Consider the following 12,967-nt stretch of genomic DNA (forward strand, 5'->3'; position numbering starts at 1 on the left):
GACAACAAAGGGCCGGCGGGGCCGGGCCGGGGCCGGGGCGGCGGGGCCGGTGAGCCGGGGTGAGCCGGGACGGGGGGCACGGCGGCACCCAGACGGGCCCCGGCAGCGCGGGGCTGCTGCGGTGGGGACGGGCAGCTCCCGCGCCCCTCGCGGCACGGCCCGTGCCGTCCCCCTGCGGCGGCCGCGGCCCGAGCTCGGTGTGGGGCCGGGGAGGGTCGTGCCGGGCTGGGAGCGCCCCGGGAGCCGCGTGGTGCGGGGGAGCAAAGCGCGGGCACTCGTGGTTAACGTCACTTTTGTTCCTTTCGCTTACCGTTTAAATTCCCAAAGCAATCGGTGCTGTGAGGCGCTTTGGAAAGTACCGTGCTCTAGGGTTGAAGAACTTGGTGAGCTTGGCATTTTGGACATCCATGTATGCGTATATATAATTTTTGGATACGTAGAGTTTATGCGAACGAGTATTTCTGCTTTAAAAAAAGAAAGTGAAACTTCTTTTGAGGTTCGAAACAATGCAGGGGCAGATGTAATGTTATGGAATGTATTCCATGGTGTTATCGTGTTTAAATGCAAGAGAAGCTGAAGGAGTGTAATTAATGAATGCAGCACGTAGTTGAAGGGTAAGAAGACTTTATTGCTTATCACATTTTTCTGGTGCTGTGTGACTGGCCCTTAGGTTGCTTTGCGATCCTGTAAAGCTAAATTCATGTGCTGTGGGGCAGCCTGAGGATTAGTAGAAGTATTTGTAAATCATTTGAATAATTTGAAGCTCTATTTAAATGCAAAGTACTATGTGCTTAATACAGGTATGTATAGTTTTGGTAGCCAGTGGAAAGCCAATGAATATGCAGTTGAATTTTTCCAGCTGAGTTCAGTTGCACCTGTTTTGTATTTACTGTTGAGCTGTTCTTGCCAACCTGCCTTCTGGCTCCTCTTCCTGGGAGGGTGCCCTGGAAGTTTCAGGGCACTGTTTTATGCCAGCAGCTGTGCAGTTGTGTGATCCGCACAGTGGTGCTTCCCTCAGACTGGCTCTCCTGTGCTGCAGGTGATGAGGAGCATTCCTGTGTTAAATAGGAATAGCCAAGGCTGTGCCCATGTCCATTATGAATTTAACATAAATAATGCAGGTTCAGTGATGGAGCAATTCTTGAGACCACCATGGTTTTTCTGTCGTACCTTAAAAGGTATTCAAAGCATACTTTTTTTTTTCCCTCTAGCAGGTGGGAAGAATGAAAGGAAGGGGGGATGAGAGGATGTTGAACCTTTTTGTTTGGCTGTATGATGGAAGGAAACAGGACAGAGAACGTCTGCAATAGATCCTTGGGATGGCTTCAGAGACAAGAGAATGATGCTAAACCATGGCTCTGGAAACTTTCTAATTGCTTTTCTGCTGCTGAGAAGGCTTTGCCTTGTGCTGCAAAAACGGTAATTCCTGACTTTCCCTAAAAGCACAGTTGGTCTCCCAGTGCCAAGGGGGAGATGACTGACCCAAGGTCGGAGTGGGGAGGGAGAGGAGACAGCAGTTCCCACAGTAAATACAAAATCTGCCTGGGGATTTAAGGCCTTCAGTTGTGTTTGTAGCACTCCCATCAGTGTGGGGAGAACAGGCAGGTTGCTTTGCTTGACAGGCTTTACTCTCCACAGCTGTTTGGGATAATACAACTAAGTGCTGAAGAGGTGTGTAAGGCAGCTTCCTGAAAGCTCTGCAGAGTTATTGCTGAAGAGTTGAGTAAAGGGGTAATCTTCATACTTCTAGTTCTTTATCCATTTAGCTTGGAGGCAAATTTAGTTTTCTGAATAATATATAATAATAATATTATTATATAGTAATTACAGCAATTGTGGATATTGTTCTTCACTGATGTCTTAATTTTTCCTTGGTTCCATTTCTTTAATGTTCCTTTTTTGTAGTGTATGTGATTCTGTACATTTAAGATGAAAAATTTTAAGGAATAGAAGGAATAGTACAACACAGTTAAGTACTTGAGCAAGTGAGCTTCAACTATTAAGTGACATTCATACATGTTCAGTCTGATTTTAAGTAAAGGACATGGGGGAAATGGATAAGCATATTGCTGTCTTCATGTGTCAGGGGTTAGGAAGGCAGCTGCTATAAAATCTGGAATTTAATATGTAAATCAGTTCCAGACAGATCTTTGGCAGAGTTTATCTCTGTGAGATGTGGCATCAAGTGGAGAGGAATGGTTTTGAAGTTGGGTGATCAATTATTCATTAATGTGTAGTAGGAGATGCATTAAATTCAATTTGGAAAATAAAAGTTGTTCAAAGGCTCTGGAGCAGTGTGTTCTGTGCAGGTTATCTCTTCTGACCTTGGCTGTTCTGTGCTACTTCTAACCTTGCTTAGTTCTCACTGCTGACATTAAAAAACCCCCCCCACATCTGTTTTTGTCTATGCTTTTATGTCTGTGCATCTTGATATCTTAAATCAGAGTAGGCAAAAAACAGTTGTGAAACTTGAGTCTTGTTTGCCCTCTGTTGCACTGATACAATTTCTAATTTTTTGAAGTATTAATCTTTTAATGCATTACTCCTTTAACATTAATACAATTCTAAAGTCCTTATTCAAATACAACTTATGTAACTGTAAGTTGTGAAGCTTTTTTACATCATATCCATATGTGTTTCTTCTTACAAGGAATCTCTTAGGCTTAGGCAACAGTTTTCTGCTTTTTAGATTCTGTTTCATAGACACACTGCTGTTTGGTTTATAGCTTTTTGGGTTTGTTGCTTCCAACAATATTCTACTGATACCAGTATACCTAAGGCTGGCACACATAACTGGCATGTTTCTTCTAATATTTTACTTGTTCAATCAGTAAGGTAATACTAGTCATAAAGATAACACCTTAAAAAGTTTCATTTATCATCAAAATTGTAACAGTTTAAAAATATGCTGCTCATCCTATGAAATTGTTGCTTTGTTTATGTATCTGAATGTAACTGAGCTTTCCTTTTTCCAGAAAGATTACATGGAGAACAAGAAAGCTGCTGTGGAACTGAAGGGTGCTTCATCTCCTCACAATGCTGGCTCTAAACTCTTTCCAGCTGTGCCGCTTCCCGATGTTCATCCTCTCCAGCAACAGCAATTACAGCTCTCCCCTGGCCCCAAAGTAAGCTGCTGTGCTCATGGCTCTGACTCTTCCTGTCCTCCACAAATGCATTGTGGTGGTGGTGGTGGTAACTTGATTCACCCTGGCACAGTATTAGACTCCAAAAGCACTGGGACGATAACTTGTCAGGTGGGGTCAGGATTTGCTTACCAGTCTGCATCTTCACTGAAGAACCCTCCAACCAGAAGCGGCCTGGCAGGAATTTCCAGTGAATTCTCTGGCATGTGCGTAGAAAACAGTGTATCCTCCTGTCAGCATCTGGCCTGTTGTGGGAAACTCCATTTCCAGCCCTGTCATGGTAACGTGCACAAACTGCATCAGTTCCCAGCCCTGCAGAGCTGCACATCTCCTGGCTATTTCCCTTGTCCTGAGTTCACAAGTGGGGCTCCAGCCCACCTGGACGAGCACCTTGCACAGTCGGAGCTCACATCACGAGTGTGCGCCAACCCTCTGCACCTAAACATGGCCCCTCCTGTTTGTCTGAAGGGCTCTCACTACTGCAGTGACTGCTTGAGCAAGGTTTGTACACCTCACACTTCTCACTTCTTAACTGTGGAATGTGGTTAATGCTGAAATTGTTACTTGAGCAAAACACCAGCTTCCATGGGTGCAGCCTGCACCCCCCAGTTGGTGATGCACAGTCCAGGTGCACCAGGTACCCTGTTGGAAGCTGATCTCTTTTCTGAGGTAACATTCAGTGCATTAGGAAGACAAAGGACCTATTACAATGCTCAGCTTCCAGGGGATTTGTAAAGTACTCAAGTGGAATTTTTACTGTATTTAAAAGACAGTTATCTCTTCTTCACAGCTCCGATTAGGGTGTTCTGTAGTAAGGACTCTGACTAAAGGCTAACAGCAGTTAACATGTACCCTTGGGCAGTTGATCAGTAAGGAGCCATTTGTAAGTCAGGTGATTCATCTTATGCTAACAAGGATATTCTGGTTTTGGTTTAGTTTGGTAGGTCTTAGTTCAGCCTTGCCAAATTCGTAATTTGTACTTCAGTACCAATTTGGTCCAATTCAGAACTCATTAGAACTGTGTTTGAATATTACTAGGAATTCCAAATGAAATAATATACACAGCTTTGCAAGATGTGTTACTTAAACTTCCAAGCTTGAGTTTCCAGTAGAAGAGTGAAATGTCACTTCAATAAACTAAGTGGTGAATTCGGTATATATGGAATTATCACTTTTTTGGGAGGGGGAGGAGGACATGTCAGCCTTGTACTCTGAATTGTGCAGGTTTCACATGCAAGGTCTTTGGTTGTTTTTTTGGTTCTTTTTTTTAAACATATTAATACTACTTAAAGGTAGCACCTCTTGATATGTTGAGTTTAATAGAACCTTTCCTTGTATTGGGAAATCTAGGGCTAAGTATACTGGGAAAGATTCTAGGATAGCAGCTTCCTTCATGCAGTGATACTGTTGTTAATTAACTTTGTTGAGTACATCTGAACTTGCATTTGTTGCAGAAGGGAATCTGAGTGTTTCTAGCATGGAATGGCGTGTATTAGTATTCTATACGAAATGAACATGTATTTTGAAAAATTGTCCCAACAGCCAACCAGAAACAGCTTAGTTGATGCTGCTAAAATCTGGCCAAATATTCCTCCTCCAAGTGCACAGACTGCACCTGTTCCAATCCCAATCTGTAATGGCTGTGGAACCAAAGGAGCAGGAAACGAGAAGAGTTTGCTACTGGCAAGCAGCCTTGGCAAATCACCACAGAAATATGGTAAACCACATTTGTTTGAAACTTCCATGTAGTGAATGTCCTCTTTTTAAATACTGTTGCAGAGCAAGAGTTTTCTTAAATTGCACTGTTATCTGGAAACTTCTATGAAGTCATAGAAGACCAAACAGTAAAAAAATATTTTGTCTCTGTTTTGATAATTCATGACTTGGATTTACATGTTTTGACTACATAGTTAACTTACTGTATTGTTTGCATAGAGTTTTGGTTTCTTTACTATGGGGTTTTTCACTGTTTTAAGAACTAGAAAAAGAAATTGTGAGGACTCAGAAGCTGTTTTGTTCTGGTGGTGTATAGAGAAATTATCTTCAGCCATACTTTGAAAAGCATTCACTTCCTCTAGTGTCTGTTGTCCCTTCATATGTAGTAAAGGTGTAACACTTATAATTACAATATAGCTTTTAAAGTGTTCCTAAGAGGAAAATACTTTATGAAATAATTAAATGGTCTTTCCACAGTGTTAGTACTGCTTCAGTTACAAAATCATCAGGTACGAAAGTTATAAACTTTAAAATGTCATGTAAGAATAAGAAATTGGATAGTTTTACTGTTACTTTAAGACTACATCAATTTTAAGGTGTGACACCCCAATTAAATGTCTTTACAAAATAGAATTCCAGTGCATCTTGTCAAAGACTAACTAGCCAACATATACCCAAAGAAACATGACAGTTGTTTGGTGTGCCTTATTTTAAATTCTCAATTTTAATTTGTAATTTGATCAGATTTCATATTTCATTTCCATTAGTGATACAGCACCCACTGAATTTGGCGTTGCACAACCTCAGACAGTTTTTTTGTGGCAGACACCACCTCAACACTCTTAATTTTTTAACAATAATTACTTGATTGTTTGAGAGCTTAAAACTGAAGTCAAAGTTGTCTCGAATCTTTATTCTAATTTGACAGTGACTAAATTTCTGTTAAAGTCTGGTTTGTTTGATTCCTTAGGAAAACAAAACTGAACTTGCATTCCTGAGCATGCCATTCATAAAGCTTCCCAAGTGGAAATTTTATCGTATGTTGAGTTTAATATTTCTGGTATTTGGAGATAAAAATGAGATGTGTTCTTAAACCTGTACAGGGTCTCCCGAAGTTGCAATAACAGGCCAAGTTCTGGAAAATTTGCCCCCCATTGGAGTCTTCTGGGATATTGAAAACTGCTCAGTTCCCACTGGCCGTTCCGCTATAGCAGTTGTGCAGAGGATTCGGGAGAAGTTTTTTAAAGGTCACAGAGAGGCAGAATTCATCTGTGTGTGTGACATTAGTAAAGAAAATAAAGAAGTTATTCAGGAGCTAAACAACTGCCAGGTATCAAAACAGCACCTGCTGGGTGTTCTTGCTTGAGAACTTGTTTCCTTTGAGTGTGCCAGCAGTGGTTCGTGTTCACTGAAGCTTTGTTTGCTTCTGTGGGTTTAGTGCATGAGCTTATCTTCAGTTTATGGATGGGGTCTTCAATGCTAATATTTTCTGGGTGGGATATTTTTAAAAACTGAAACTGCATTCCATTATCTGTAGGTTACTGTTCTAGTGAGAGAATTTTTATCTCATTCAGTAAAATGTGGTGGTGGAGTTTTTGTGTTATGCTTCAAATCTGTGACTAAATGGTTAACCTAAAAGAACTAAGATTCTGTGAACTTGATTTTTTTACTTTGTTAGTGAATACTGTGCTGATTGGTAAGGACTCTAGTGGTGTTGATGGAGGTGCCTTTAACACTACATATTTTTTTCCATATTTTTCATGTTTCTTGGTATTTTTTTTAAAGTTTTTGCACTAGTTTCTATGTCAGAAATTTCCTTTCCACCCCCTAAATTGCAGATATGATAACAGCTTAACAGTTTATCTGCTTGTGTGAGGTAAAAGGAATTGATAGCAAATACTTGCTATGTTTGTCAACCCTCTATTTCAGCTGCAGTTTTTTTGAATGTTTTTAGGGTCTGTAAGTTGTGATCTTTAACACACAACAGCAGAAGTCATTGCTGAACAACTAGAGTTGAAGTTTATTGCTCATTAGAACAGGTTGAGATTCGTATGTGTTCTATTTCATTCTGTGTACATTCATTTATCTAAAGAAAAGATGTGTGTGAAAACTTGTATTTCAACTTTAAAACAACTAAAGTGAGCAACAGTTCACATTGAAGCTTTTCTTTAGAGTGTATCTATGTATTTCCACAGGTGACTGTTGCACACATCAATGCTACAGCCAAGAATGCTGCTGATGACAAACTGAGGCAGAGTCTTAGGAGATTTGCTGATACACACACTGCACCTGCTACTGTGGTTCTTGTGTCAAGTAAGTGTTTGTGGCACTCATCTACAGTGCAGAATTCAGTTCCTCTCTTCAGTGGTGCTTTTGCATATGACACTTTTGCTTTCCAGGAGTGGTGTTTAGGACCAGCTTTAACTGAACTGCTGAAGAATTCTTAATGTCAGTGGCAGGGACAGTAAAATGAGAACTTGGCTTAGTTCAGTCAGTGCAATGATCTGGTGTCTTGTTGAGTGTCAGTGGGTATGTGAGTAAATACTGTCTAAAGTTAGCTTCAGCAGGAAGCTGATAAGGTAAAACTCATTGGGTTGTGTTGTAAAACTCATTTATGGTCTGAGCAAAATGTATTTGTTTTTAATTCACGTAGCAGTGTATTACGCAGTTAAATATACAGCCCCTCAGCTGTTGAGTTGATGTGTGTTGCCCTGGGTTTCTCCCTGAAGCTAAAGAAATGTTTGCTAAAGAAATATCCAGTACCAGTCCAATGCCCTACTGATGAATTGCTACAAGCTGCTGTTAAAAGGAAGCCCTTGCCTTCAGACTGAATGTGAACTGCTGACTTATCTGTCAAGAAGCCTTATAACTGTTGATGCTTTTTCATTGCAAAGTTTTAATGATAACTAGAACTTGTCAAGTGAGATTTGCAGTTTGGTTTCTTTAATCAATTGGGGTTTTTTGAGCTTTTTCAAGTGTTTCCTTGCCTATTTTATGTTTTTCTCCAGCGGATGTCAACTTTGCTTTGGAACTGAGTGACCTGAGACATCGACACGGTTTCAGAATAATTCTGATACATAAAAACCAAGCTTCAGAAGCACTCTTGCATCATGCTCACGAGCTTATTTGTTTTGAAGAATTTATTTCAGACTTGCCACCGAGGTTACCACTAAAAGTGCCGGTAAAGTTTTTAATTCTTGATGTAACAGATGTTTCCAAGTGTCAAATTCCATTTTTTTTTTGTTCTAATTTAGGAGGAGAGCAGGCTGAAATTATGTGTTAGTTATGGTGAGGCATTATGTCTGCTGCCTATCTGACCATTGTCTGTATTTCAGTTACTACCATGGGAATGTTTGCCTTCTGTTTAAGACTGAAAGAATGAAATAATAAAATGAGAAAGTAATTAAAAAGTGAAATAGCAAGGTCATGTTCTTATCAATAAATATTTTACCAGATAAGGTTCCTTACATACTTTTCTTTCACACACAGAAAGTTCAGGTAACAACTTAGTTGTGCATTAAGACATCTTAGTGCTTTTTTAAGTGTCTTTTCTTGGGTTTCTGTCTTCCTTGGTGATTCCCTCTGGATTTGTTGTGCTGTCTTTGTACAGCACTCATGGATTTTCCTTTCTCTGAGATAACTTCCTGAACTATGTGTTCACGTGCCTGTGTAGAATATATAGTGTTGGATGGGTAACAATGATGCTTTCTCATCTGGAGAATTGATCAGGTACTGATCCATTGATCAAGGACTCTGTAGTCTCTTTGAACTTTAAATTATATTGCAGATGGAAGCTTGAGAATCTAACCTGGTATGAGAGTTTTCCAAACAAGTTGTGCTGCAAAAGGGATGGGATAGGGGTGGTGGGAGGAGGGCATATGTCACCAGAACCAATGGAAAATGGCTGCTTTTGAACAAGAAGATATTCTGACATAATCCAATTAAAATCTTCCTCCTTTAAACAGGCCTGCCATACGCTGTTATATGTCTATAATCTGCCAACAAACAGAGACAGCAAAAGTGTCAGCAATAGACTGAGACGCTTGTCAGACAACTGTGGGGGGAAGGTGCTGAGCATTTCTGGGAGCAGTGCAATCCTGCGCTTCTTGAACCAGGAGAGTGCTGAACGGGCTCGGAAGCGAATGGAGAATGAAGATGTTTTTGGTAACAGGATTGTAGTGTCTTTTACTCCCAAGAACAAAGAACTTAATGAAACAAAAAGCTCCAGCTTTGTGGGAACTGAGAAGGTCAAGTCTCCCAAAAAAATTAATAAGAGCACGAAGCTGTGCCTCCTCAACAAAGACTCAAGTGATCAGTCTTCTGGTACCAAAGGCTCTGCTGGGAGGGGATTCCAGGTTCATGGATCTGTTGTCAAAACCACAAATGTTAAAAGTTTACAGGTATTTTTCTACCTTGTTAAATATTCTTGCTTTTTCTTGTGTTCTGAGGGTTGCTTCTGTTAAAATTCCAACTTGTCCCATTAAATGAATAATAGTAATGTATAGTGACATTGCTGAATGAGAGCTATATTCATATGCTTGGAAAGCAGATAATTAATTTGAGGGTTGTTGTTCCCCCTTTGTGCCCCTTTTTTCTCAATTTGGAAATGCTGCTGCTACTTAGAGCCTTGAATCCTAGCCAGTTTTGACTTTTGCACTGGTAATGAGTCTAACATCTAGAGTGATCCATTTTAAAGAGAAGTAGGGTTAGATTTGCCATGTACCAAATATTTCAACTAATTGACAGTCTACTCTCCTGTGTCACAGAAAATCAAAAATTCCTTGTTACGAAATGCCAACAAAAATGCTATTGTCAGTCATCTAGGTTTCCATCAGAAGGAAAGCCTCTGGCAAGGGATGTCTGGTGCTTTTATGCTGACCTTTTATCTCTTTCTTATAGGAGCTGTGCCGCCTTGAATCAAAGAACATCAGTAAAAATACGGAAAACCAGCAAGAACATCGAAGAGAAGAAATTCCTTCTCCTCAGAGTAACTCTAATGCAGCAGTTTCTGTGTCTCTGGCAACCAAAAAACTGGGAGCAGGAGAATCATCCTCTAAAAGTAGTCAGAAGTATGTTTAAAAATAAAAAGATGTCGATATTAGTTACTTTTTAAAAAATGTGAATTCTGCAACATAACGTGTTTTCTTTTTCTTATATGTATTTGTAAATAGAAAAGAGACCTCTGCTTCCAGGAGCATTACCAATTCCCCTGTAGATAAAAAAGATAAAGATGAAACTGTATTTCAGGTCAGCTATCCCTCTGCTTTCAGTAAGCTGACGGCCTCAAGACAGCTCAGTCCTTTGCTCATGTCTCAGAGTTGCTGGTCATCTCGGTAAGTGTCTGTCTTGTCTGGGAGGTGAGCTGGGACTTCACCAATATGTACACTGATTTTTTTGACAGCTGTAAGTGGAGTTGTGTGTGCTAAGAACATTTCTTATTTCCACTGATTTATGTGGACACAAAAGGAAAAGTGGTGCTGCATGACAGCTCATGACAGCTAACAGAGGTTGGACATAAAGATAAGGTGGAGTGAACAGTTTTTCAGAAACTTATGATGTGGCAATTGTTTCATGCAAACTTTGAAGCTTCTAAAAAATCCTCAGAGGTGTTATAAACATCTTACTCCTCTTAATTTCAGTGCCTTTGACATTCCCAGTAGACATCTATCCAGACCCATTAAATTCTCATAAACTTGCATATCTGGTGTTTGCCAATTACTAGAATCAAGTGAAGGAGTTTGACTTTGTAATGTGTTAATTAGGAAGTAGAATACTTCGTGCCAAATATGTTATTAAATTGGGTGACTTTGAAACATAATATGAATTATTTCCTTTCTATACAAAATACTTGTTATGATGTTTTGCTTGTGGTGGAATTTGTTTTGTGTGCACATATATATATACTAGGAAAATCCATTCAAAGTGCTGTATTTGTGCACTTGACCTGTGTCTATTTTCTGAGTGATTTTGGGTTGTATATATAAGAGCTGTGCAATAACTTCTTTAGCTCATAAGTGTTTTTATTTTACCCAGGAGTATGTCTCCAAACCTTTCAAATCGATCATCTCCACTCACATTTAATGTAATAAATCATACCAGTGGTACAGACTGCCCTGATCCTTTTGCAAATGGAGCAGACATTCAGGTCAGCAACATAGATTACAGATTGTCCAGAAAAGAGTTGCAGCAAAATTTACAAGAAATTTTCTCAAGACATGGCAAGGTAAAGGCACAAATTCCTTAAAATCTGTTTAAGTACTTTTTATTTATATGTTTAGAGGCATGTTTATGGTCTAGCTTCAGGTGAGCAGCAAGCTATCTGAGCAGGACTTTTAAACTTTATTAAAAGGATATACTGTGTTTCTTTCCTTTAAAAAGACCAGATCATCACTTGCACAATGTTTTTAATTTCAATGTGGTCTTCATAGATTTCGTATTCTGAAGTTTTGTATATAAAATTCCTACTAAATGGCTCATTAGTCATGCAGGGAAGAGACTTGGGCTTTAACAGGATAACCTTTTTAAGCTGTAAGGCTGAATTCCTAATGCCAGCTTAAAAAAATCACAGTGAAAACTCAGTTTCTGAATAAAAAGTGATCAAAAGCAGGGGGAGTGTGAATTGGTAAAAAACAACTATGGAAGGCAAGGTCACTTCTGCAGCAGTGCTATTTCTGTCTGATCTGTGCATGACATTCTTCTGGCATAATCTTCTACGATGGAAGATGATGCTGTTGTTAATGAAATACTATGAATTTGCCTTGGTCCAGGTTCCCTGCACTTGGCTTTTGTTTGCATTGTCCTGATGGTTGTGGTTCCCTCAGGACTCAGGTCCTCTTTGCATTGTATTTGGCTCTTGGCCAAAGCAAGACTGTGCTACTCCAGTGGTGCCTTGCCGGGGGTTCATATCTTGTTATAAATGTATGAGGTGTTTTCTTCCTCAGGTAAAAAGTGTCGAGCTCAGTCCTCACACAGATTATCAGTTGAAGGCCATGGTTCAGATGGAAAATCTTCAAGAAGCCATCAATGCTGTCAACAGTCTTCACAGATACAAAATTGGCAGTAAGAGGATCCAGGTCTCATTAGCAACGGGAGCTGCTAGTAAATCACTGTCTCTACTTAGGTAATAAGCATTTTTGGCATCTGCTTAATTGTCCTAGCACGTGTTCAGTAGCTGAGAGATGATTTCAAATACTGATTAAAGGAATGGTAGGGAAGTAAAGTCAAATCTGTCATGTGACCTGATGAATGCATTAAATACAACTAGGTTAGTTTTCAGTTTAGCATTTTTATGCTGCTTATGTTTTGAGTTGCATCTGAAGAGACTAGATCTCTGTTTAATAGCTTTACTACTCTTACTGCATAATACTGATGTACCTTTAACTTAATTTGTGCAGCTGAGTTAAGGTTGCACTTGGCATCTTTATTTTTTATTTGCTCCAAGGAAGTGCATATGAATTGCCTCTTTGAGGATGGGTGCACAGTTGAAATGCTGTTGGTGTTTCCTTGATGTTTTTTCTAGATGGAAGACAATAAAACTAGAGTGCTGATGCTAGTGAGAATACAAGTATTTATTTTTCTCACACTGAAAGAAAGCATTAGGAAAAAGTTGTCATTGTTTATTCACAGAATGAAACTAGTACAATTATGTAATACTCGCTATTGTATAATTTACAAGTTTATTTGATTCTTGCCTGTTCAAAGTTTGTAATGTAATAACCAGGCTTGTAACTTTTAATGCTGCAGCTTTGTTGCTTTTTAAAGAGGCTCAAATCTTACCACCACCTATGAAAGATACAGCTCCTTCAGAGACATGACCCAATGAGTTAGGAGAAACGTTAGTACTTGCACTCTCTGATCTGAAATGACAACTTCTGTAGTGCTGGAATGGAAGGGAATGCAATTTGTCCTGTTTTATTTATAGTTCATAAACTGCATCTGTAAATATATCACCAGTTTGAGGTGGAGTCTAATTATAGTAGATTAATTTTGTGCTAATGCTGCAAAACCTCTTTTATAGCTCAGAAGCAATGTCCATTCTGCAGGATGCACCTGCTTGTTGTTTGCCTGTGTTCAAATTCACAGAAATCTATGAAAAAAAGTAAGTTCCT

General features: G+C 39.5%; 1 protein-coding gene across 3 annotated transcripts in view; it reads left to right on the forward strand.

The window, feature by feature from the left end:
• MARF1 (meiosis regulator and mRNA stability factor 1) overlaps nucleotides 1-12,967 on the forward strand; it is a 25,704-nt gene continuing 12,737 nt past the window's right edge. Inside the window, exons 1-13 of one of the 3 annotated variants that reach the window (XM_051788145.1) lie at nucleotides 1-49; nucleotides 1,212-1,419; nucleotides 2,976-3,644; nucleotides 4,686-4,860; nucleotides 5,963-6,189; nucleotides 7,055-7,172; nucleotides 7,868-8,040; nucleotides 8,825-9,259; nucleotides 9,759-9,928; nucleotides 10,031-10,192; nucleotides 10,893-11,082; nucleotides 11,801-11,979; nucleotides 12,877-12,957. In XM_051788145.1, coding sequence (XP_051644105.1) covers nucleotides 1,273-1,419; nucleotides 2,976-3,644; nucleotides 4,686-4,860; nucleotides 5,963-6,189; nucleotides 7,055-7,172; nucleotides 7,868-8,040; nucleotides 8,825-9,259; nucleotides 9,759-9,928; nucleotides 10,031-10,192; nucleotides 10,893-11,082; nucleotides 11,801-11,979; nucleotides 12,877-12,957 — 2,726 coding nt within the window. In that variant the 5' untranslated portion in view covers nucleotides 1-49; nucleotides 1,212-1,272. Of the gene's footprint in view, nucleotides 50-192; nucleotides 384-1,211; nucleotides 1,420-2,975; nucleotides 3,645-4,685; nucleotides 4,861-5,962; nucleotides 6,190-7,054; nucleotides 7,173-7,867; nucleotides 8,041-8,824; nucleotides 9,260-9,758; nucleotides 9,929-10,030; nucleotides 10,193-10,892; nucleotides 11,083-11,800; nucleotides 11,980-12,876; nucleotides 12,958-12,967 lie in introns of those variants that run through there. The other 2 variants (XM_051787305.1, XM_051788967.1) reach the window with 2 other exon arrangements.

The sequence above is a fragment of the Manacus candei genome, unplaced genomic scaffold, assembly GCF_025592945.1.
Source record: "Manacus candei isolate 608988 ecotype Guabito, Panama unplaced genomic scaffold, ASM2559294v1 h1tg000002l, whole genome shotgun sequence".
Taxonomy (NCBI): Eukaryota; Metazoa; Chordata; class Aves; order Passeriformes; family Pipridae; genus Manacus; species Manacus candei.